Source organism: Aureobasidium subglaciale (genome assembly GCF_000721755.1).
Source record: "Aureobasidium subglaciale EXF-2481 unplaced genomic scaffold scaffold_0, whole genome shotgun sequence".
Classification (NCBI taxonomy): domain Eukaryota; kingdom Fungi; phylum Ascomycota; class Dothideomycetes; order Dothideales; family Saccotheciaceae; genus Aureobasidium; species Aureobasidium subglaciale.
In genome coordinates, this window is record NW_013566995.1 from 1,743,608 (window position 1) to 1,763,949 (window position 20,342).

General features: G+C 51.2%; 9 protein-coding genes across 9 annotated transcripts; 5 read left to right on the forward strand and 4 right to left on the reverse strand.

Moving 5' to 3' along the window:
• Window positions 1-237: 237 nt before the first annotated feature.
• AUEXF2481DRAFT_60955 (uncharacterized protein) lies at window positions 238-769 on the forward strand (the record flags this gene model as incomplete). The annotated part of the gene is made up of 2 exons (XM_013493832.1): window positions 238-457; window positions 516-769. 2 exons carry the CDS (start codon window positions 238-240, stop codon window positions 767-769), a joined length of 474 nt encoding a protein of 157 aa, XP_013349286.1.
• Window positions 770-984: 215 nt separating this feature from the next.
• On the reverse strand, window positions 985-2,646 carry AUEXF2481DRAFT_667 (uncharacterized protein; the record flags this gene model as incomplete). Its single annotated transcript, XM_013493728.1, has 1 exon — window positions 985-2,646. The coding sequence occupies one exon, from the start codon at window positions 2,644-2,646 to the stop codon at window positions 985-987; it is 1,662 nt and encodes a 553-aa protein (XP_013349182.1).
• A 631-nt stretch (window positions 2,647-3,277) lies between these two features.
• Window positions 3,278-4,484, reverse strand: AUEXF2481DRAFT_668 (uncharacterized protein; the record flags this gene model as incomplete). Its single annotated transcript, XM_013493730.1, has 3 exons — window positions 3,278-3,639; window positions 3,696-4,278; window positions 4,341-4,484. The coding sequence occupies 3 exons, from the start codon at window positions 4,482-4,484 to the stop codon at window positions 3,278-3,280; spliced, it is 1,089 nt and encodes a 362-aa protein (XP_013349184.1).
• A 246-nt stretch (window positions 4,485-4,730) lies between these two features.
• AUEXF2481DRAFT_35023 (uncharacterized protein) lies at window positions 4,731-5,856 on the forward strand. The gene has a single exon (XM_013493834.1). It carries the CDS (start codon window positions 4,776-4,778, stop codon window positions 5,655-5,657), a length of 882 nt encoding a protein of 293 aa, XP_013349288.1. The 5' UTR covers window positions 4,731-4,775; the 3' UTR covers window positions 5,658-5,856.
• An 83-nt stretch (window positions 5,857-5,939) lies between these two features.
• AUEXF2481DRAFT_35024 (uncharacterized protein) lies at window positions 5,940-7,962 on the forward strand. The gene has a single exon (XM_013493836.1). It carries the CDS (start codon window positions 5,974-5,976, stop codon window positions 7,717-7,719), a length of 1,746 nt encoding a protein of 581 aa, XP_013349290.1. The 5' UTR covers window positions 5,940-5,973; the 3' UTR covers window positions 7,720-7,962.
• A 1,453-nt stretch (window positions 7,963-9,415) lies between these two features.
• Window positions 9,416-10,715, forward strand: AUEXF2481DRAFT_61184 (uncharacterized protein; the record flags this gene model as incomplete). The annotated part of the gene is made up of 2 exons (XM_013493837.1): window positions 9,416-9,786; window positions 9,842-10,715. The coding sequence occupies 2 exons, from the start codon at window positions 9,416-9,418 to the stop codon at window positions 10,713-10,715; spliced, it is 1,245 nt and encodes a 414-aa protein (XP_013349291.1).
• Window positions 10,716-11,169: 454 nt separating this feature from the next.
• Window positions 11,170-13,872, forward strand: AUEXF2481DRAFT_61161 (uncharacterized protein; the record flags this gene model as incomplete). Its single annotated transcript, XM_013493839.1, has 1 exon — window positions 11,170-13,872. The coding sequence occupies one exon, from the start codon at window positions 11,170-11,172 to the stop codon at window positions 13,870-13,872; it is 2,703 nt and encodes a 900-aa protein (XP_013349293.1).
• Window positions 13,873-14,525: 653 nt separating this feature from the next.
• On the reverse strand, window positions 14,526-16,208 carry AUEXF2481DRAFT_93761 (uncharacterized protein; the record flags this gene model as incomplete). The annotated part of the gene is made up of 5 exons (XM_013493840.1): window positions 16,155-16,208; window positions 15,464-16,101; window positions 15,327-15,413; window positions 14,855-15,271; window positions 14,526-14,798 (listed from the first exon to the last, which is right to left on the reverse strand). The coding sequence occupies exons 2-5, from the start codon at window positions 15,746-15,748 to the stop codon at window positions 14,526-14,528; spliced, it is 1,062 nt and encodes a 353-aa protein (XP_013349294.1). The 5' UTR covers window positions 15,749-16,101; window positions 16,155-16,208.
• Window positions 16,209-17,019: 811 nt separating this feature from the next.
• Window positions 17,020-20,327, reverse strand: AUEXF2481DRAFT_35027 (uncharacterized protein). The gene is made up of 3 exons (XM_013493842.1): window positions 20,121-20,327; window positions 19,580-20,060; window positions 17,020-19,530 (listed from the first exon to the last, which is right to left on the reverse strand). The coding sequence occupies exons 1-3, from the start codon at window positions 20,139-20,141 to the stop codon at window positions 17,387-17,389; spliced, it is 2,646 nt and encodes an 881-aa protein (XP_013349296.1). The 5' UTR covers window positions 20,142-20,327; the 3' UTR covers window positions 17,020-17,386.
• Between the last annotated feature and the right edge of the window lie 15 nt (window positions 20,328-20,342).

Below are 20,342 nucleotides of genomic sequence, written 5' to 3' on the forward strand. Positions count from 1 at the left end.
GTTTGCCAGCTGAGACTGAGACAATCAGATTAGACAAGGCGACGCGATTGTTGGAGCAGAAGCAGAAACACTTTCACCTTCTCTCGTTCTCTCCTATCCACAAGACCCCGTCGCGTGATCGCATCCTCACTCGGCGCTTACCTTGCAGTCGCGTCTCTCGCCACGTCACCCCCACCACTTCTCTCCACAACAACGGAACCTGCTCAAGACTGTCACAACACACACTCTCTCTCCGCCATGTCGCTTTGTTCCAACCGCCTTTCGGAAGAGAGAAAGCAATGGCGCAAGGACCATCCCTTCGGTTTCGTCGCAAAGCCTGCAAAGAACCCCCAGGGCGGTCTTGATCTCCAAAAGTGGGAGTGCTCCATCCCCGGCAAGGAAAAGACTCTCTGGGAGGGCGGCCTCTTCAAGCTCGAGGTCCAGTTCCCCGACGAGTACCCTACAAAGCCTCCAAAGTGTATGGCAACACTCTTCACTCCCATCTACGCATCCAGGTCCATCTAACCCGCATCTAGGCAAGTTTGTTCCTCCTCTCTTCCATCCTAACGTCTACCCTTCCGGCACCGTCTGCTTGTCCATTCTCAACGAAGAGGAAGGCTGGAAGCCCGCCATCACCATCAAGGAGATCCTTCTCGGCATTCAGTCGCTGCTGAACGAGCCCAACCCCGAGTCGCCTGCTCAAGCCGAGGCCTACAACCTGTTCCGCAAGGATCGCGCTGCCTACGAGAAGAAGATCAAGCAGGTCGTCAGAGACAACCCGGCCCCTTGAACTTGTCGTCGGACTCTGCCATTGTATCACACGACCATCACGAATTACGGAAAAGTTTCATCTCGGCTCCGTCACACCTGAGAAATGCGTCACAAGCGAGGAGTTGGGAGAGAAGTACTGCTTGGCTGACGCTGGGAGGAGAGGAGGACTCCAGGGTTAGTGAATGAGTTATCCCGTTCAGGCATGCTGCACCGACGTGTTTAGTAGCTCGACTTCTACAAAGTCGAAGCTACAAGCCTGCCCAGAACTTCTGCCACTTGGTCTGGCTTTTCCACCATGGGCAAATGACCCGCTCCCTCAATTTCGACGCACTCTGCGCCGTCGCTGCCGTATCTAGCAGCCATGTCCTTCATAGTCTTTGGCAATACTCCATCTCCACTGCCAACCACAAACACACCCTTTACCTTTCCACTCTTCATGTGCGGCTGGAAGTTGTAATCGCACAGTGCCTCCACGCTCGCCCTAAATCCTTCGAGACTGTTGTTGACCACCATCTGCTTGACTCTTTCGCACTCCTTTTCCATCTCGCCTCCATCGTAGCTTTCCTTGACGAACCATCTTCTGACTGTCACTTCGGCGAGTTCTTCTCCTACAATCTTTTCGCCTTCTTCACCTGATGCGTTTTCCTTTTCGCAAATAGCTACTCTTTCTCCCCATGCCTTTCTGTTGACTTCAGGGTTCTTGTCGTTTGTGTCGCAGGCGATGAAGGAACCGATTCTGTCGGGGTAGGTCAGGGCTGCATTGAGGACTGATGCTCCGCCCATGCTGACGCCGACGATAGCTGCTGCTTTGGGCACCTTGAGCTCGTCGAGTAGGGCGATGATGTCAGAGGCTAGGACGTCCATTGTAACTAGCTTCTCACCGGCCTTGCTCGTGCGCCCTCTGGTGTTGTATCTCAGGATACGGTACTGCTTGTTCTTGGCGAGGAAAGAGTCCACAAAGCGGTCCCAGATGCCATAGGAAGTCAGGATGGAGTTGCTGAGAACAATAAGAGGGGCGTTGGGATCCGTGGAGCCTTCTAGTCTGTAGCCAAGCTCTGCACCATCATCGGTCGTGATGTAAGATTCAATGGCGCCACCATTGTTGCTGGTTGAGAAAGTCCTGGTTTGTGTAGCAGGGCTGTCCCATCTTCTGAAGCCTGCACTGGCGAAGTTTTGGAGGTCGCGGGGAGCACCGCCAAAAGTGTAGAAGAGCTCGTACTCGCGTCTGACCTTTTCACCCACGACATTGGTCATGATGTCCTTGGCCCAGGGTGTGTCGATGGACGCTTGCCACTCTTTACCACCGAGTCCGTTCTTTGGCGCATATTCATGCAGAGCCATGTACTCTACCTCATCCTTCTTATCAATGGCAGCAGTGACATAGCGTCTTGTACGGAGCCACCCAGGCACTTTAGCCAACAAATCGATATGCTCCTCATCATACCACTTATCCAACTCTTCACCCTTCTTCCCAGCCTTCAGCCTCAAGCTCACAGAAACCATAACATTACCCTCTCCATAATTCTCAATCTTCTCCAACTTCTTAAACTCCTTGGCCTCTCTACTGCTCACAAGGTCAAAACTCCTTCTATCGATATCAACACTGGGTCTGATATCTCTTTCCCTCTGTGTCTGTATGGGAGCACCACGGAGAGCGAGGTAAGCTTCCGAGTTGAAGGCGTCCATGTCATCGGTATCGTAGATGGCCATCCATTCTGCTTTTCCTTTGCCTTCGCCTTGAGAGTCGCGGGCACGGTAGCGGAAGCCATTGTGGATGAAAGGGAGGCGGAGGCGATTGGGACCATGTTCGTTATTATACCAATCGTGGAATTCGGCGGCTGGGAGGTCGGCCGAGGGTTGCATAGTTACATACAGGATGCCCGCTGTCTTTGCCATGATCGCTTGTTCTTGTGTGAGATTCCCCTTGTTTGTATTGAGTGTTTCCTTCAGGGAGTAAAGTGGAGAGTGGTCTTTGGTTTGCAAATGTGTTGTGAAGAATGACCATCTAAGAGGAGGGCTGGAAAAAAATGTTGGTTCTGGATTGATGGTCATCTCAAACTCCACTCCCGAGTCGGGTAGCCGACCACGGCGAGCTCTCTTGCATCCCGAATGACGATGCCGTTGCTCTCCGAAAACAAAAGATCTTGGTCCGTGAGGTGAGGGGTAGTGGGGGTCGGCCTTTTGGCACGGCAGAAACAGCGGCAGAAGGACGTTCGTTCTAAACACGTTCTATACGATGCTCTATTAGACAGAAGAGCGACTCTGACTAGATCGTTGATGCGTCTTTTCTTCTGAAGACACTGACACATTGGCTCAAGCGTTTGTATCTACGCCACTATCATCTGCGGTTATCCTATGTCAGTAAGCTGGGTGTACATCTCAATATCGTCTTGGAAAAGACCAAGACGAAGATGATCGTATCATCACGAGGTATCACAATGTGCATGTGATTATATTGAAATTGCACGCAAGCCAGATACTGTGGTACAAATAGCGAAAAGAACCAGGTACATTTGCCACAAATTTTCTAATCGTACCAAATGGCATTCATACCAAAGCCAGGCTCCTTGACATCGCAGTGAGCAACACGACCAAGGAACTCTTCATTCCATCTGTAGATCTCAATGAAGCCCTTCTCGTCGTCGGTCAAAGCCAGCCACTCGTCACTCCAAGGGCAAGGGCTGACGGCATTTGAGTGTCCACCACTTGTAGGTGTAGGGTTGAGACAGATCTGACGCTCGATATCTCCAGACTCTGACAGCTTGAATGCTGCAATGTAGCCAGTCAGGTCGGGTGAGTTGGATCTTGATGTTGCGAACAAATATTTGCCGCTGGATGAGAGGAAGACAACATCTGAACGATACATCTTAGGGTAGATCTCCTGGTGACCTGTTTTTGATGTTAGAGATGAACAATTTGCCAGCTTCTTTGTGCCTGAGCCATACCTGGAGGAACGAGAGGGTAGGTTTTGTCAGTATAGACAGGCATGTGAGTCTTCTCGTCTATTGAGTAGACTCCGAGTCTGTTTCCACCTTCCATCAGAGCATACAGGTACTTTCCACTCGGTGCCATTTCGACCCAGCGAGGGTGATCACCAGCCGCAGGAGCATCGACGCTGCCGACCGTTGTCATGTTTCCAGTCTCTGAGTCCTTCTTGTGGCACCAGACTTTGTTTGCCCACATGTCGGCCGAGTATAGATAAGTCTCTGTAGGATCGAAGACCATGCCATGAATTGCTGTCTGCGGGCAATAATCGTAGTTCTGAACATTCTTTTCCAGACTTCCACTCTCGTTGACAGAGAATACGTTTCCAGAGCCAGCATGATCATAGAAGGGATTGCCATATACGTTATACGGTGGCTTCTTGCCTGCCAGAATAAAGATGGCACGTGTCTTTGTGTCTGCCTGAGAAGCCTTTGGGTCGTGTTCCATAGGGAATGAGGCAGTATGTTCAATCTCCGTCGGACTCTTGACAGAGAAACTGTTCCACTTCTTCATAGCAGCTCCATAAATGGTCTTTCTTGCATGCTGTCATCGACACAGTGTGAGCAATTGAAAGTACGTCATTGTAGTATTTAGATTAAACATACGTCGAAAGTCATCCATGAGATGGGCTCATCTTTGGGGATCTCAGTCCTCTTGATCAATTTCAGAGTCAAGGCCTCGTCGTCGAATTGGAAGGTAAATATGGCACCTGGAGGGGTCCAAGTCCCTACCATCAAGTGGTGAAGCATTTTGTGTCGGCCGAGAGTCGAGAAACTACGTGATTCTGGATATGCTATTATTTGGGTCAGTGGACTCACGATTTTGCCTTGCAGTCTCCGAAACATGGAACAAAGGATTCTTACAAGATTAACCACAAGATTGAATTGTTGCTTTGGCGAGAACGGAGTTTCGGGAGAAGAGCGCGGCAAACGACCGGGGAGTTGTGGGGTCCTCTCACGGCTCCGACCACGGCAAAGTCGCATTCCCGAAATGATCAATTGAGCAGAAGATGTGAGGACAGCATTTGGAGTGGTAGATGAATGGGCCATTCGAAGATTAATTCCATTGGCAGTCGGTATAGTGGTGATTCGGAACAATCGCTTCCAGATCTCAGTCTATCAACTTTGACAAAACGGCTTCAGTCTGGTGGCTTCATAGCCATGAGTCCTCGATTGACATTCGAGATCATGACCCCACTTGTCAAGCAGCTCGATTGTTTAAAGCTGACGTGTGTCCCTCTTAAGGGACTCTCCCGTGTTCACTTCTCACCCCGAGTCCCATTATCTTTCGCAAGAACTTTCCAATCGACAACCTCGTCCAACATGCGCATTCCATACGCACCTACCGAGCCAGCAGCCGATGCATCGGAGACGACCAAAGCAGTCTATGAACGCATCACCGAACGTAGAAAGCCCCGTCCCCTTCTGCCATTGGATCTGGCACTGCTGCACAACACCGCCATTGCCGATGGATGGAACAGCCTGCTTGGTGCAGTGCGATCAAAGACCTCCCTCAACCCTGGCCTGATGGAAATGGCCGTGTGCCGAATCGCAGTACTCAACAAGGCCACATTCGAGTGGATTTCGCATGCTCCGCTCGCACTCAAAGGAGGACTACCGCGGGCTTCGCTGAACCTTGTTCGTACTGCCGAGATCTATCCACCTGGTGGCAGATCAAAGACCAAGGAAGAGCAAGAGACATTCAGTGACCAGGAGTGGGCAGTGCTATGCTATGCAGACCAAGTCACCAAGAATGTAGAGGTGGACGATGAGGTCTTTGACGCACTGAGGAAGTTCTTGGACAACACCGGTATCATGGAGATGACAGCGGCGGTGGCAACGTACAACATGGTCAGCAGATTCCTCGTGGCCATGAATGTGTCAGAGAAGAATGGAGACGAGATCGTGATGCCTGAAGAATAGATTCTTTTCCTACCGTGCTAGAGAACGAAATCAATCACCCTCTGTCGGTCTAACATACTCGTGGCAGAGATGCAAAAGCCGTGACAATCCACAGTGATCTTCAGTATCTACAATCGTCTGTGGTTGACAGGACACGGCATTCGATAGGCTATGACGAGGGTAAACAAGAGCACAAATAATTTATGCACAAGCACAAAACAGGGGTTCGGGGGAGATCGGCGGCGTTGGTTGATCGCAAGTTAGCGCGTCATGCAAGTTCTCGAGGGTCCCTGTAATTTTCGACGGGGCGGCAGGACATGGTCTTATACACGATGCGATGAACGGAACGTCTGGATGGGCATCTCTGTTCAGGACTGCGGCAGGTCGAGCGCCGTGGCACCCGCGACCAGCCTCGCACCGATCATGGACCTTCTCTATTCGACCAAGTGACGTCCTCAACAAGCGCGCATATGCCACTGGACCCGCTCCTTTGAAGGCTCCCAAGTCCCGGAAACGTCTATATGTCTTGGGTGGCATCGTTGTTGCGGCCACTGGTGCCGTGGCTGTCAGTGATGATGCACGCTATATCTGGATAGCAGCCCAGCGTACTGGAAGAGTCGTCAGCACTCTCGCCCTCAACATCAACGATTATCGCCGGACCCTCAACCAATATGACGCCCTGCCCGAAGCAGAATACCAGACTCTGCTCAAGACCTGTCACCAGCGCTGCGCCGAGCGTACCCTCGTTGTCTTGCAAAAGAATGGCTCCATCTTCGTCAAGTTGGGACAACATCTTAGCAGCATGAACTACCTTCTGCCTTCTGAGTGGTGTGATACTTTCATCCCACTGCAAGACCAATGTCCGGTGTCTTCTATGGAGAGCGTTGAAGCTATGGTTTTGAAGGACACTGGGCACAACCTATCACACTACTTTTCAGACTTCAATACCACTCCAATTGGTGCCGCCTCGCTCGCTCAGGTCCATACCGCTACTCTGCGCGAGACTGGTGAACACGTCGCCGTCAAGGTCCAGCATCCCGCGCTTGACGAATGGGCCACTCTCGACCTGGCTCTCACTCGTTTCACCTTCCGTACCCTGAAGCGTTTCTTCCCTGAATACGATCTGACCTGGCTGAGTGATGAGATGGATCAAAGTCTGCCGAAAGAGTTGGACTTCGCTCTCGAAGGCTCCAACGCCGAACTCGCTCGCAAATACTTTGCTGAAGTCGCCTACCTACCTGTCATTATTCCCAGAGTCCATTGGGCCCAGCGACGTATCCTTGTCATGGACTTCGTGACTGGCCACAGACCTGATGATCTGGCCTATCTCGACGCCAACAACATCGACCGAGATGAAGTTTCCGCTGCCCTCGCCCGCATCTTTAACGAGATGATCTTCGGCAAAGATGCTCCCCTGCACTGCGATCCTCACGGCGGCAACATCGCTATCCGCTTGAACACCTCAAAGCGTGCCCCTAATAATTTCGACGTTGTTCTTTACGACCATGGTCTTTATCGTGTGCCTGACAATACCCTCCGCCGTAGCTACGCCAAGTTATGGCTTGCTGTATTGGATGCTGATGAGCCACGCATGCGTCAGTACGCAAAGGAGGTGGCTGGCATTAACGATGAACAGTTCCCTCTCTTTGCTTCTGCAATCACTGGCCGCGATTACCGTGTGGTCACCAAGAGTGTCGCAACTTCCAGGACGGACGAGGAGAAAGAGGCTATCTCAGATGCACTAGGCGATGGTATGCTCGAACAGCTAGTCCAGCTTCTGGGCCAAGTGCCTCGTGTCATTCTACTGATCCTCAAGACCAATGATCTTACCCGCAGTCTCGACGAGAATCTACATACTCGCCAAGGACCCGTTCGCACCTTTATGATCCTAGCACGTTACGCTGCCCGTGCAGTCTACGAAGAGAAAATGGAGATTTTGGCGGCTGCTGGGTTTGGTCCTAGAAGGCTCTGGCGCAGATTCACAGCCTGGGCCGATTTTGCTCGCATCGAGTTCAAGCTCTCTGCATTTGAGACGTGGCTCAACATCAGGAGATTCTTTGGCATGCAGCCCACAATGATCTAGTAAAGATTGTGTAGCGTTTGTGTTACCCTGAGCGATGGCGTTTTCTGCTTTGTTTTTGTTCCACCTGGATTGGGGGTTGGTCGCTCTATTTAGTTTATAGACATTGGGCTTCGAGGTTTGGTCTTGTAGATAATAGATCACTTCATTCGTGTTCACACCCCGACAGGTTTCCTGTGACATGTTTTGACTATGACACTATGTCGCCGCATTTCAATTTCAAGATGAATCAAGGTACATGTGCCAAGAACAAACCAGTCTTACATTTGCAAATGTATGCCACTATTTACATACTCGTTTACGGATGAAGATAGAGACGTCGGCGGCACCAGTCTAGGGTGACTTGTTTCACGTTGGACCCGCCAAAACACATCCGGCTTCAAGCGAGGTTCAACCCCTGATCGTTTGTCCTTGCACCTCGGGCCCGCGACCCACAGCCATGTTTCATGAGGCAACCTGCAGCGGCTAGCAAAGGACAAATACATCAGCGGACTTGACGCTGTATAAAGATGAAGCTCGCGCTGAAAACGTCATGAAGAAGCCTCAGTGGTGAGACACCTGCGTGCTTGGCTTTAGGCAGTAAATTACAGGTGTAGAGGAGCTGTCATGCTGTTCAGTCTTGCGTGGCTCATCGTCTCCGCAGGACAAGATATTCGAAACACTTGGCTACGGAGGCCAAGACGGTAGAGTGCAAGTAAGCGTCTGAGAAGATGAAGGAGATCATATACATTGTTGCAGGACTTGACGACCGCTCGGCTCAACGAATGTGGAGACGCAAGGCTGGTCAGTCGACCATGTTCATAGAGGCACAGCTGTTTGATTTGAGCAAGCCATAGAGGCTGAGACCAGACCAGGTTGGTACAAAATGCTTGAGAAGGCTCTTACTTTCTACAAGCAAAACTGCTTATGAGGATCACTGACGTGCCGAGCCGTCGCAGACCCCAGTTGTGCTGGATTGTATATACGAGAAGTGAGGATCCGATCGTTTGCCATGCGTCCCCATAAATTATGCATGTCATTGACTCCGATGGTATTTTGACGCACCTTTCGCGCTGTTGAGTCAAGGCTCCGTGCGCAGACAAGCACCTACCTTACCAAGACATGTCTTCCCCTTGGTTCTGAGCCTTTGTCCTAAACGATAGCCAGAGTCCCAAGGGTGTGTTAGCGAAGCGGGTGTTTAAAGTGTCTGGAACAAGGACTGTGAAGTAATTGGAAAGAGAAGCGCCCCTCTGTGTGTACGTACAAAAGTACTGGTTTCGCCTTGCTCTAAGGGGTCGACTTTCTCTCTTTTCACGTCATATCGTCCACGCTTCCTTCCATTTTTGTTTTGCGTCTTTCAATTCTCACTTCTTGCACAGTGAAGATCGTTCACTGTTGCGTAGAAGTCGACTGCTTTGGCTCAGTCTTTCACACTCTTTTCTCCCAGCCTCCTTTGATAAATTTTCCCGACATTCGGCAAACCTCTCAACATACCCTTCCTCTCGTTACCGCGTATCTTCTGATCAAGATGCATCACTCTTTCGCTCTTCTTCTGGTGGCTATTCTGGCTACGGTTGCGCTGGCCGCACCGACTGCCAAACAAACCGCTACACAGTCTCTTACTAAGCGTTCTTTCACCGTGCCCCGAATCCGCAAGGCTGGCTACATTCGTAAACCGTCCGAGGCCATGGGCCGCGCATACCGCAAGTTCGGTTGGTCAATGACCACTCCAGACGGTACTCCTTTGGTTGCTGTTTCCAAGACTCCTACTACCAAGACCTTCAACGCGGACGCTTCTTCTTCTTCTCCTTCGAACGTCACTTCTGACTTTAGCGATGACCAGTCCACTCAGACGACTCATGCAGCTGCTAGAATCAAGACTTTCCTTTCAGCGACTTTCTCCTGGGGTACTTCGGCCCCAGCAGCCTCCTCTGCTTCTGCTGCCGCTAAGACTCCTGCTGTCGAGCCGGAAGATGATGAAACTGGTGAAGTCATTGCCACGCCTGCTGATAACGGTGCCGAGTACCTGTCTCCTGTCACCATTGGTGGCCAACAACTCAACCTGAACTTTGATACAGGCTCTGCAGACCTGTATGTGTGAAGCCAGGTCGCGAATGTGAAGACCGGACACTAACGATGTCAATAGATGGGTATTCAGTACTGCCCTTACTAGCGACGAGATTGGAGAGCACAGCGCCTACGATCCTTCCAAGAGCTCAACCTACCAGGAGCTTAGAGGTTACACTTTCAGCCTTTCTTACGGTGATGGTAGCGGTGCAGCAGGAACTGTGGGTTGCGATACTGTTGATATTGGTGGCGCTACTGTCACTCGTCAAGTCATCGAATTGGCCACTTCTGTCTCTAGCGCCTTTGTCTCGGATGCCGACTCGGACGGTCTCGTGGGCCTTGCGTTTTCGACCGTCAACTCTGTCTCGCCCGATTCACAGAAGACCTTCTTCGATAACATCATGTCTGAGTTGGCTCAGCCAGTCTTTACAGCTGCTCTGGATCTCGACGGTAGTGGAACATACGAATTCGGTACCATCGATTCATCCAAGTTTACCGGCGACTTGATGTTCACCAACGTCAACGCGAGCTCTGGCTTCTGGCAGATTGATAGCAACAGTTACAGCATTGGTGGTCGCACTTACCAGAGAAGCAGCGCTACACCTGCCATTGTTGATACTGGTACCAGTCTGTTGCTGCTTGACCCCGAGGTTGTTCGTGCATACTACGCTCAAGTCCCGAGTGCCAAGTACGACAGCACCGTTGGTGGGTATACTTATGATTGTTCAGAGGACTTGCCCGAGTTCGCCGTAGCTGTTGGAGACAATTACATGGCCAACATCCCTGGTTCAGGCATCACATTTGCGCCAGTCAGCTCAAAGACGTGCTTTGGTGGAATACAGAGCAACTCGGGCAGCGATCTGCAAATCTTTGGTGACGTTCTTCTCAAACATCACTTTGTCGTGTTCCATGGCGAGTCGGAGCTTCTAGGTATGGCTGCCAAGGCCGAGTAAATGATGAACAGGGTGGACGAAGTAGGGATATAGGAGGACGCCAGTATCAAGACATAGCTAGCGACAGTAATGCAAAAGAGTCTTGGTAGCCAACGGCGTTCATGATAAGTTGACAAGGTCGAGATGTGTTTGGTCGGTTCTGACGCCTCGTGGAGATATTGGCGGCTCGGCTTATCATCAAGCAGCGGTATGATTGGACGGGCGGCTACGAGGTGGGCGGTCCGATAACGCAAAGCATATGTGAGGCCAACACAAGCATCATGTTTGTCAGCATGTCATTAAGGGACAGGATGCAGACCTCTACTCGTACAAGGCCAACGACGGATCGTTGACTAGTAATGCCCACAAATCCCGGCCGACGCAACAACGAACAAGTCCTCGGAGACGAGCGCCTTGACCGCGGGGTACCTGGATATCGATTTGCGGCAACCCATGTGACAGCTTTGTGAGGTCGATGGAACCGCAGCAGCAGCAGCCGCAGCCGCCATCACGCCCTGGAGCGGGAGCAGTGACGGCCTCAACCACCACCAAGACGACGGCCAAATCGCGCCCTCGCCATCGCCGGAAGGAGAAGGACGAGACAGCATCGGACGCTGCTGGCGATGACTCGAACAAGCGACGATGTGTGAGCTCAGCCTGTGTGGCCTGTCGCAAGAGAAAGTCAAAGTGCGACGGTAACACACCCGCATGCGCTGCTTGCTCGCAAGTCTATGGCACCGAGTGCATCTACGACCCGAACTCGGACCACCGCCGTAAGGGTGTCTATCGAAGCGATGCCGATTCCATCAAGACGCGCAACTCCACCTTGCAAACTCTTATTCACGCCATACTGAACTACCCGGAGGACGATGTGCCGAGCCTGGTGCGCGAGATGAGGACATGCGAAAGCTTGGACAAAGTCGCCGAACGTGTTCTTGCTCGTGAGCAAGGTCAGGCTACCGATGAATCCGACGATCAGCAAGAGGAAGACTTCATACAGCACTCCACAAATGGTCCGTCAACGGCGACACCACTTTTCGAGAAGCAACTGTCTACACGAGTGGGCGAGCTGCGGCTTGACGATGGCTCGGTCCGCTACATTGGTGGCACTTCGAATCTGCTGTTCATGCAGTCCGATGAAGAGTCGCAAACTTCATCCATGTCCGAAGCCTATCCTCAGCAGGAGAATCCTGTCACATCATGGACGACCCAGACGTCTGATCCTGAGCTGGTCATGCATCTGGTTAACATGTATTTTACATGGCACTACACATATTTCACATGCTTGCCCAAGCACCTGTTCTACCGCGATTTCATGCGAGGGAAACCACCATCTGACACTCGCCGAAAGACCGAGTATTGTACACCATTGCTGGTTAATGCTATCCTCGCTCTTGGATGCCATTTCACGTCATCACCTGGCGCTCGTGAGAACCCTGAAGACTCGGCGACTGCTGGTGACCACTTCTTCCGCGAGGCCAAACGTTTGATCGTGGACAACGACGAATACGAGAAGCCAAAGATGACCACAGTTCAGGCTCTGGCACTTATGAGTGTACGCGAGGCGGGCTGTGGTCGCGAGGCCAAAGGCTGGGTTTACTCGGCCATGAGCTTCCGCATGGCCTGTGATATGGGCTTGAACATTGACTCGTCTGGTCTATCTCACGGAGCTGATCACACAATCGACGCCGAGGAAGAGGATGCTCGTCGAATCACTTTCTGGGGGTGCTTTCTATTTGACAAATGCTGGTCAAACTATCTGGGCCGTCTACCACAACTACCCAGTTCTGCCATTACAGTGCCCAAATTTGATGTTTTCCCGGACGAAGACAGCGCCTCATGGGCACCGTACACTGATTCTGGCTTCATGAGTGCCCGATCGCAGCCTGCCCGCACACGTGCAGTGGCGCTTCAAATTTCCGTGCTGTGCGAGATCAGCAACGATCTGATGCGACATTTCTACAATCCTAGTGACATGGACAAGAGTCGTGGTAGGCAAGCTGAGCTCAAGATGTTGAGTGATATCCACACTCGCCTCGAGACCTGGCGTCGCAGTCTGCCTGCTGAGCTGGAACCCAAAGAGGGAGGTCTCAGCAGTGTCCTGACCATGCACATGTTCTTCCAGCTTCTGTTTATCCATCTGTTCCGCCCCTTCCTCAAATACAACCAAAGCACATCACCGCTACCGACCAATGTCAGTCCACGAAGACTGTGTACGCAAGCTGCTGCTATGATCTCAAAGCTCATGCGCTTGTATAAGCGATCGCATGGGCTACGGCAGATTTGTAACGTGACAGTCTACATCATGCATTCGGCATGTACTATCCACCTGCTGAATCTGCCCGACAAGAATGCTCGACGTGATATTATCCACGGCATCAAGCATCTTGAAGAGATTGGAGAAGGATGGCTTGGCGCACGTCGCACATTGAGCATCATTGCCGTCATGGCACGAAAGTGGAAAGTCGAGTTGCCTGAGGAAGCAGCCACCGTACTTGCACGTGCCGAGAACAAATTCGGCCCTCATAGCACGGATACGCCGAGTCCAGCGGCTCGTCGAGCGTCCTTTATGACAATGATAGGAACATCAGACGCTTTGCCGATTCAAAGGCCACAGGTTCCGCTCACACAACAGCGACCTGCATGGACTCCAGCACAGCAAGCCATGATGGCCAACGCCTCTGCACCCATGTATGGACAAGTCCCGTTCAATACACAGTCAACAGCAAGTCCTTTCGCTCTGCCCCCACAATCTGCTTCTGAGATTCGCGCGACAAACTACCCATCCGCACAATCCACACCTTTTACAAACGGACTACAACCCAATCCAGCTGAGTCGCCAGCCGGGACCTTCACCCAAGCAGCCAGCCCCTCAGACATGTTTGGTGGCGTAGAACAGCTGTTACGAGACAGTCAAGACTGGGTCTTCCGAGACCAAGCACAACTAGCTTCAGGCTTTGGAAACTGGAATGGAGGGATTGACATGGGAGTCACACCCATGGGCCAGAGTCCAGTTACTGCTGGACCTCCACTCGGGACGTTCCCAACTGCCACTGGGTATTCGTCCGTGATTGGAAGTGCTGGTGTTGGAGTTCCGCAGCAACAGCAAGTGCCACAGCCACAGCCTGATGGATTTGAGACTATGACGACTTATGATGAGAGGGAGTGGTATCAATGAGGAATTTGTATATCGGGGACGAGGATAATTGGAGAGGGCTTTTGCAGGAGGTAGGTAGCCAACGCCGTGGGAATCAGAACATTAAATGCGTGATGCATATCTTTCTTCCATTTCTGCGATTTTTATATCCTAAAGGCGAAAGTGGGACGCTTGACCTTATGACTAAATCCACTCAGACGGACGCTCGAACCTACTTAAGTGTTTCAACTCATCAAAACATAATACCAAAGCGGACGTCAAATTACGACTGAGGAATAGAGTACGAGTTACTTCGATGAGTTTGTTCGGATGATGGCGAGTAGATTTGAACATTACGATGTGGAGAAATATGGCTATTGATACTAGACGGATGCTTTGCTAAGGAGGGGTTTGGGGAGTCGGAGGCGCACATGCTATCATACCAATATCTTCCAATCATGATTTTTAACTATCAGCTTTGTTTCTTGGTCACTTGATCACGAGGACTCAATGCCTGGAAGTTGGGGTAAAGAAGACCGATTATATTATATACAGTAGGTCGAAAGAAGAAAGAACACAAAGAAAAAGCAACTGCTCAACGGCCCAAAAAAGTCGTAATCATTTCAGACAGCCATTTCCCAATCATGACTGTTCATATTTGCTTCCAAGATAGTGTGTCAAACCACACCAAAACTTTACTTTGAGGTATCGAGGACGTAGCGACCAGCGATCTGTCCCTTTTCCATCATTTCAAAGACCTTGGGGAGCTCTGAGAGACCGACAGTCTTGAAGGGAGCCTTGATCAGACCCTTGGCGTAGAAGTCGAGAGCCTCTGCGGTGTCTCTGCGGTTACCGACGTATGAACCCTTGATGGTGATCATTCTGATGACGGACTCAAAGACGGGGGCCTTGAGGTAAGCACCGGCGGGCAGACCGATACAGATGACGGTACCACGAGGACGGACGTACTGCCTCATGTTAGTGATCATTTCCAAGAGGAAGAGGTCTTGATGGGAAAGCATACCTCGGCAGCCTGTTGGAAGGGCTTCTCAGAGACAGCGAGAAGGATGACAGCGTGGGGACCAAGACCGTCCTCAGTGGCAGACTGAACATCCTTGACGACGTTCTTGCTCTTGCTAAAGTCGACGAATGCATACGAGCCCAACTCCTTGCACATCTTCTCCTTGTCGTCGCCAGCGTCAATGGCGATTGTGCGGATACCCATGGCCTTGCAGTATTGCTGTGCGAGCGAGCCGAGACCACCACCAGCACCGACGATGGCTACTGTCTGACCAGGACGAGCACCAGACTCCTTGATACCCTTGTAGACGGTGATACCGGCGCAGAGCACAGGTGAGACACCATCGAGAGGCACATCCTTGTTGAGTCTGGCGACGTGAGCGGCCTTGGCGATGGCGTATTGTTGGAAGGTACCGTCAACCTGGCAAATGTCAGCACAACTGAGATGAGTCCAAGGTGATGAGATTCGGCAGTACTGTGTAGCCTGACAAAGCGGCCTTGGCACAGAGGGGTTCATCTGATTGCATGCAGAAGTCGCAGGAGAGACATGTGCCGTTGATCCACTGGAGGCATTGTTAGTCAAGCCAATTGAATGAGCGATAGTAACACATACCTTGATACCGACATGGTCACCAATGTTGACCTCACTGACGAGCTCACCGCGGCCAACAACGACACCAGCGCCTTCGTGGCCACCAACAAGAGGAAGCTTAGTTGCAAGAGGCCAGTCACCGTTCAATGCGTGGAGGTCGGTGTGGCATACACCAGTGAACTTGACGTTGACGAGGACCTCATCAGGACCAGGCTTGGGAACGGGAATCTGCTTGTATTCGAGGGGACCGCCAGTCTTCTCGATGACCTGTGCCCATTGCTTCTCGGGGATCTGGGGTGCCGACATTGTGAATTGATTTCTAGTTAGACTAGGATTCTCGGAAGTTGTGAGGTAGTGGTGTTTGAAGTAAGGAAGAGTAAATTGATAGCTTGGAAGCTGAGTGACTTGTTTGGCTGGCAAACGCGAGCTACTTATGTCCTTCTTCACTTGAAGCAGGCCCGAAGAGGGCTCACCCCACCTCAATGGAGGGGTCAACGTGCATCGGTTGGAAGGGAGCAACACGACGCCGTACTCTGCAGCTCCTTCACAGCTTGCGCGATAGTCCGAAGCCAAGTCAATCCTGCAGCGAGTGGCAGGAGATCTCACTCTCTCGCACGTACCTAAGTCACGAAACAGTCGCCTAGCGCCGTGGCGTGGTGCTGTCGTTTCCTACTATTACTACAAGGGCCGATATAATGGCCAGATATCTTACCGTACAAGGTCCGAATCACCGGCTGAGCTCACCAAAATCACTCGCTGAACAACCACTTGGTCGGGAAGGAGTTGGAAGATTCGAAGTCTGACGTCTCGCGTTGGGGAACTTTACGGCGTCTGCTGTCATGGCGTGACCCAACCGCGGATATCTTTGTTTGCGCCTTATATGCGGACGTGGCCGGACAACACAGCAGAACGCGAATTCACTGATGTAACACCTACGGCCTACGGAGATCCATCTTGGTTTGCATTGAATCATTAGATGCCTAGAAATTGTTGTAAAGAATCGAAAAAAATAATGGTTTGAATACAGCGAGCGCCATGCCCTGTTTGGCTTGCCGGCTACCGACGGAATCTAGCTCCCGCACGCGGGGCAGAGAACTGCATGGATACAGCGGGGTAGTCACAAACCTTGTCATATTCATCCAGCTTGAGAAGAAGCTCCTAGCAAATAGCGGCGTGCATTAAGAGGTCCTCATAGGCTCGTTCGAATGGAGGTTGGACCTGAATCCCTCACGCCAAGTCATCAGGTCACAATCCTTCGACAGATCATGGCTTGCCCACCAGCCTGTAAGCAGCATACACCTCAGGTGGCTGGCCTCGAATTGGCCATTTTCATGTCGAGGAGAGATGGTGGCGTAAGGATCTGGTACTTCGGACGAACGCAGCTCGTAGCAGATACTAAGGAGCTTTCAATTGCTTGCTGCTTTTCGTCAGCCTGGTTGCCTTGACCCCTCTTGCTAGGGGTGGATAAGCAACGCGTGTGTTGCATGCTTGAGTGACGATCTGATGGCGGAGCTGCGGAATTTCCTCGAAAGTCCTGCTGCTATTATGGTCACCAGCCCGAGTCAGGCACTCGGTGCGGAGTAAGGACTAAACTTTGACAAGCCATTGAGTGGACAAGTGTGCAGCGACACAAACTGTATGCACGGGTTGATCGATAACAAGCTAACTTATGGGTCACGGGTCACAAGAGCGTCAAGCCTGAAACGAGTCATCAATCTCAAACGGTAGGACTGATCTCTTTCAACGTCAATGGCATTTTGATTGCATGTGCTATGTCGCTTTATCAATATCTCGTACGTAGTAACATTGTCCACTCCATTGCTTGGACGTAAGATAGGTATATGGTCAATCATGAATAGGCGTGTGAGTATAATAAGACTTCGTTTGGTCCAGTCTTGCTTCGCGTTGTATGGCATTCCCAGAGTCTGGCAGCAGGCTTAAACCTCAGTAGTAGACTGGGGCTTGCCATATAGGCGGGCGACCATCCTCGGCGTCCCATACAATCTTGTTCTTCTCATCGAGAGAAGCACCCTCGTCTGTGATTGGTATGACCTTGCTTGTTTCTCTAACCTCCTGTCTACTCACGCCCATGGGGTCGCGTGGAATCCACAAAAGTTGTGGGCCGGCGGTGACTGCTGGGTTGTAATAGGCATGTTGCTCCTCCTCGTCCTCGTATCTGATATTGATCATCTTTGGCACCAAACGACGCATAGTCGCGTAATCGGTGTAGATGTCGGGACGAAGGAACTTTTGCCAGAAAGTGGGCTTGGTGTGAGGCGATGGACCAAGCTCAGTGTTGTTGGTAGCGGTCATGCCTTTTTCTCCTCTTTCAGCTTCGGTGTCCTCGTCCAACAGACGACGCTCCTCGGCTTCTAGGCTTTTGGGCAGATAATTGATCAGAGGCTCAAGCGCAGCATTGAGGGACAGATGGTAGAGAGCTGTGAAGACCATGAAGATGATCATCAAGATCAAGGGACCTAACGCTCCGACCGAAGATCCTGTAGCGATGGCGAACAATCCAATCAGACAACCTTCCGCAATGTAGAGGCCTACAAAGACTTGCTGCAAGGCGCGAGGATATACGCGACCTTTGGTATCAATATTCGCATTTGACACGTACAACAAGTTGTAACGATAGGCCAGGTAGAACAGATAGAGACCGATGGCTGCAAAAAGAAGCACCAATGGGGCGATGATCGCATAACAGATCGCGATCACGAAAAGGTTGGTGTACGGAGGGAACACGGTTCCCCAAGACATAGAGGAGAGGGATGTCCATCGCTTGTACATCTTACGAGGTGTGTTGTCCAAGAACTTTCCAAGGACGATGAAAAGAACAAGGCCGCTCAAGTTGAGCAGTGTTCCTGAGACCACACCTAAACCTTGGAGGACAAAATAGGAAAGATAGAAGTTGGATGCTTTAGGGATCGATGAGGCCAGAAGACTGGGAATCTGATCGATGTGATTGGGAAGAATCGATCCGAGAGCCGAAGATGCAGCAGAACCAAGAGTAGCAACCAAGAAGACTTGAACAATCTGGAAGCCGAAGTACGTGTTCTGGACGGTCAGTTCGATGGCTGAAAGAGAAGGGTCACCTCCAAGTCTAGCCATCAGACGGAGAATGATGGGTAACACCGACATCAGGATAGCAAGAGCCACAGTAGGCAGGAGACCAGAGACAACGCCAAAGATAGTGTGTGGTAAGGCGAGAAGCCAGTTTAACCAAGTAAAGCCTTCCTTGAAAGTGGTCGGAGGACTGCCACTGTTCCAATCTTTCAAGTTGTCCAAATTCGAGATGAAACCGACTGCAGCGACAGGAAAGGACCAGAAGACAATCAAAGCGACGACGAATGATACAGTCGCAGTCACTCTAATCACTCGCTCCCACCACTTGATGCGAAGGTTACTCCAGATAATTTCACCTGGAGTCATTCCAGTGTATCTGGGGGCCATGTGAAGAACTTGGTGATGTGTTAAGCTCTGATAAGCAGATTGGGCCCCTTGCAACGTTGAAAACTGCACGAACACAGCGTTGATCTTCTTGATGCCGTCCAGTGCTCTGTGCTTGTTTTGCATTTCTTGAACCTTAGGAATCCTCTTCTCCAGCTCCGCACGGCACCAATCAATAGTGTCGACCTTCTTGCCTATCAAGGGCTTCAGGCGATGAGTCGGTCTGTCCTTTGCAGAAACATAGCGAGACGATGCAGAACCTCCCTCTACATCTGGTGTCAATTCCTCCAGAGCAATGTCCTCGTTATCTTTCTTCGCCTTCTTCTTGCTTGCCTTCAGACGAGCAGCGTTGGCGGCCTTGATCAGCTTAGTTTCAGCAGCTTCGAGCTTGAGTGAGGTCTTGTCACGCTCCTTGACCTCATCTTCAAGATCACTGGTATCGGTAGGGATCCAAACTCTTTCGACAGATTCTCCAAGCATGCGGCGTAGGTTTGTTTCGTTCAGGTATTCATCTGGTACGGAGGTGAATAGTACGGTGCGTGAGGAGAGGCGACTAGCATAATAAGGCGAGAGCAGGTAAGCCTGGCGCAGATTGATGTAGTAGATGCTCTCTCGAGTGATCATGTAGATGACGAAGCCTGTGAGGCCATGTTAGTAGGGCTATTGGCGGTCTACTGGTCACCTTACCGAAGAAGAGATAGGCACAGCCAGTGTGCGCAAACATCTTATAGTAGTTGTTTGTCACATTTCCAAGAGTCAGAATGTCGAGTTGGGACTTACCACCACCCCCGGTGATGTTGATTGGGAACAGGACCGGAAAGGTGATACAACAACCAACCAGACAAGTGATGACTGCCATCTTCAGCAGACGCAGGAAAAGGTAGCCATCGAGCGAATGATGGTTCAGGACATAGCTGTCAGAAATGCTGAAGAAGCTGCTGAACCAGCCGAACAATCCGTCTGGTAGTTTGGGTGATCTTTCGCGCTCTTGAATGCTTCCCAAGAAAGTTCTTGGGCGATAGTTTCTTGGGAACCACCTTCTGAAGATTAAGAATAATGTGAACCACACCAATGCGACCAAGGCGACAGGGGCGAGGGTAGAAAGAAGACCTGTAGCAGAAGACGACACGTTCTGCGCGCTGCCAACGTTAGGGTCATCGTTTGCATCCTGGCGAATTGATAAAGTCAGATTTGTCGCTAGCACTATGTTGTTTTGTAGTCGGGATACCGTAGCTGATGATGTCGCCATGTTGATGGATTAGTTGCTCACAAACAATGACTGAGTCTGAGTGGTAGGCTCAGGTTTGGAAGCGAGTAGGACCAGAAGAAACCTAGGGGCGGAGCGGCTCTGATATCAGGGTCTTTTCTGAGAGGGTTATTTGGGTATCTAGACAGGCGGCGCTAAAAACTGTTCCAGCCTGTCGCGCGCTTCACCTTGGAAACAGCCTTG

What these genes read in the sequence shown, in the direction of transcription:
- AUEXF2481DRAFT_35027 (XM_013493842.1), bottom strand. Translation starts at nt 20,141, where the DNA reads ATGGCGACATCATCAGCTACG. An exon ending in TGGCGACATCATCAGCTACG is followed by an intron (nt 20,061 to 20,120) that starts GTATCCCGACTA and finishes TCAATTCGCCAG; the next exon opens with GATGCAAACGATGACCCTAA. An exon ending in CTGTGCCTATCTCTTCTTCG is followed by an intron (nt 19,531 to 19,579) that starts GTAAGGTGACCA and finishes ATGGCCTCACAG; the next exon opens with GCTTCGTCATCTACATGATC.
- AUEXF2481DRAFT_35023 (XM_013493834.1), top strand. Translation starts at nt 4,776, where the DNA reads ATGGGCCATTCGAAGATTAATTCCATTGGCAGTCGGTATAGTGGTGAT.
- AUEXF2481DRAFT_35024 (XM_013493836.1), top strand. Translation starts at nt 5,974, where the DNA reads ATGAACGGAACGTCTGGATGGGCATCTCTGTTCAGGACTGCGGCAGGT.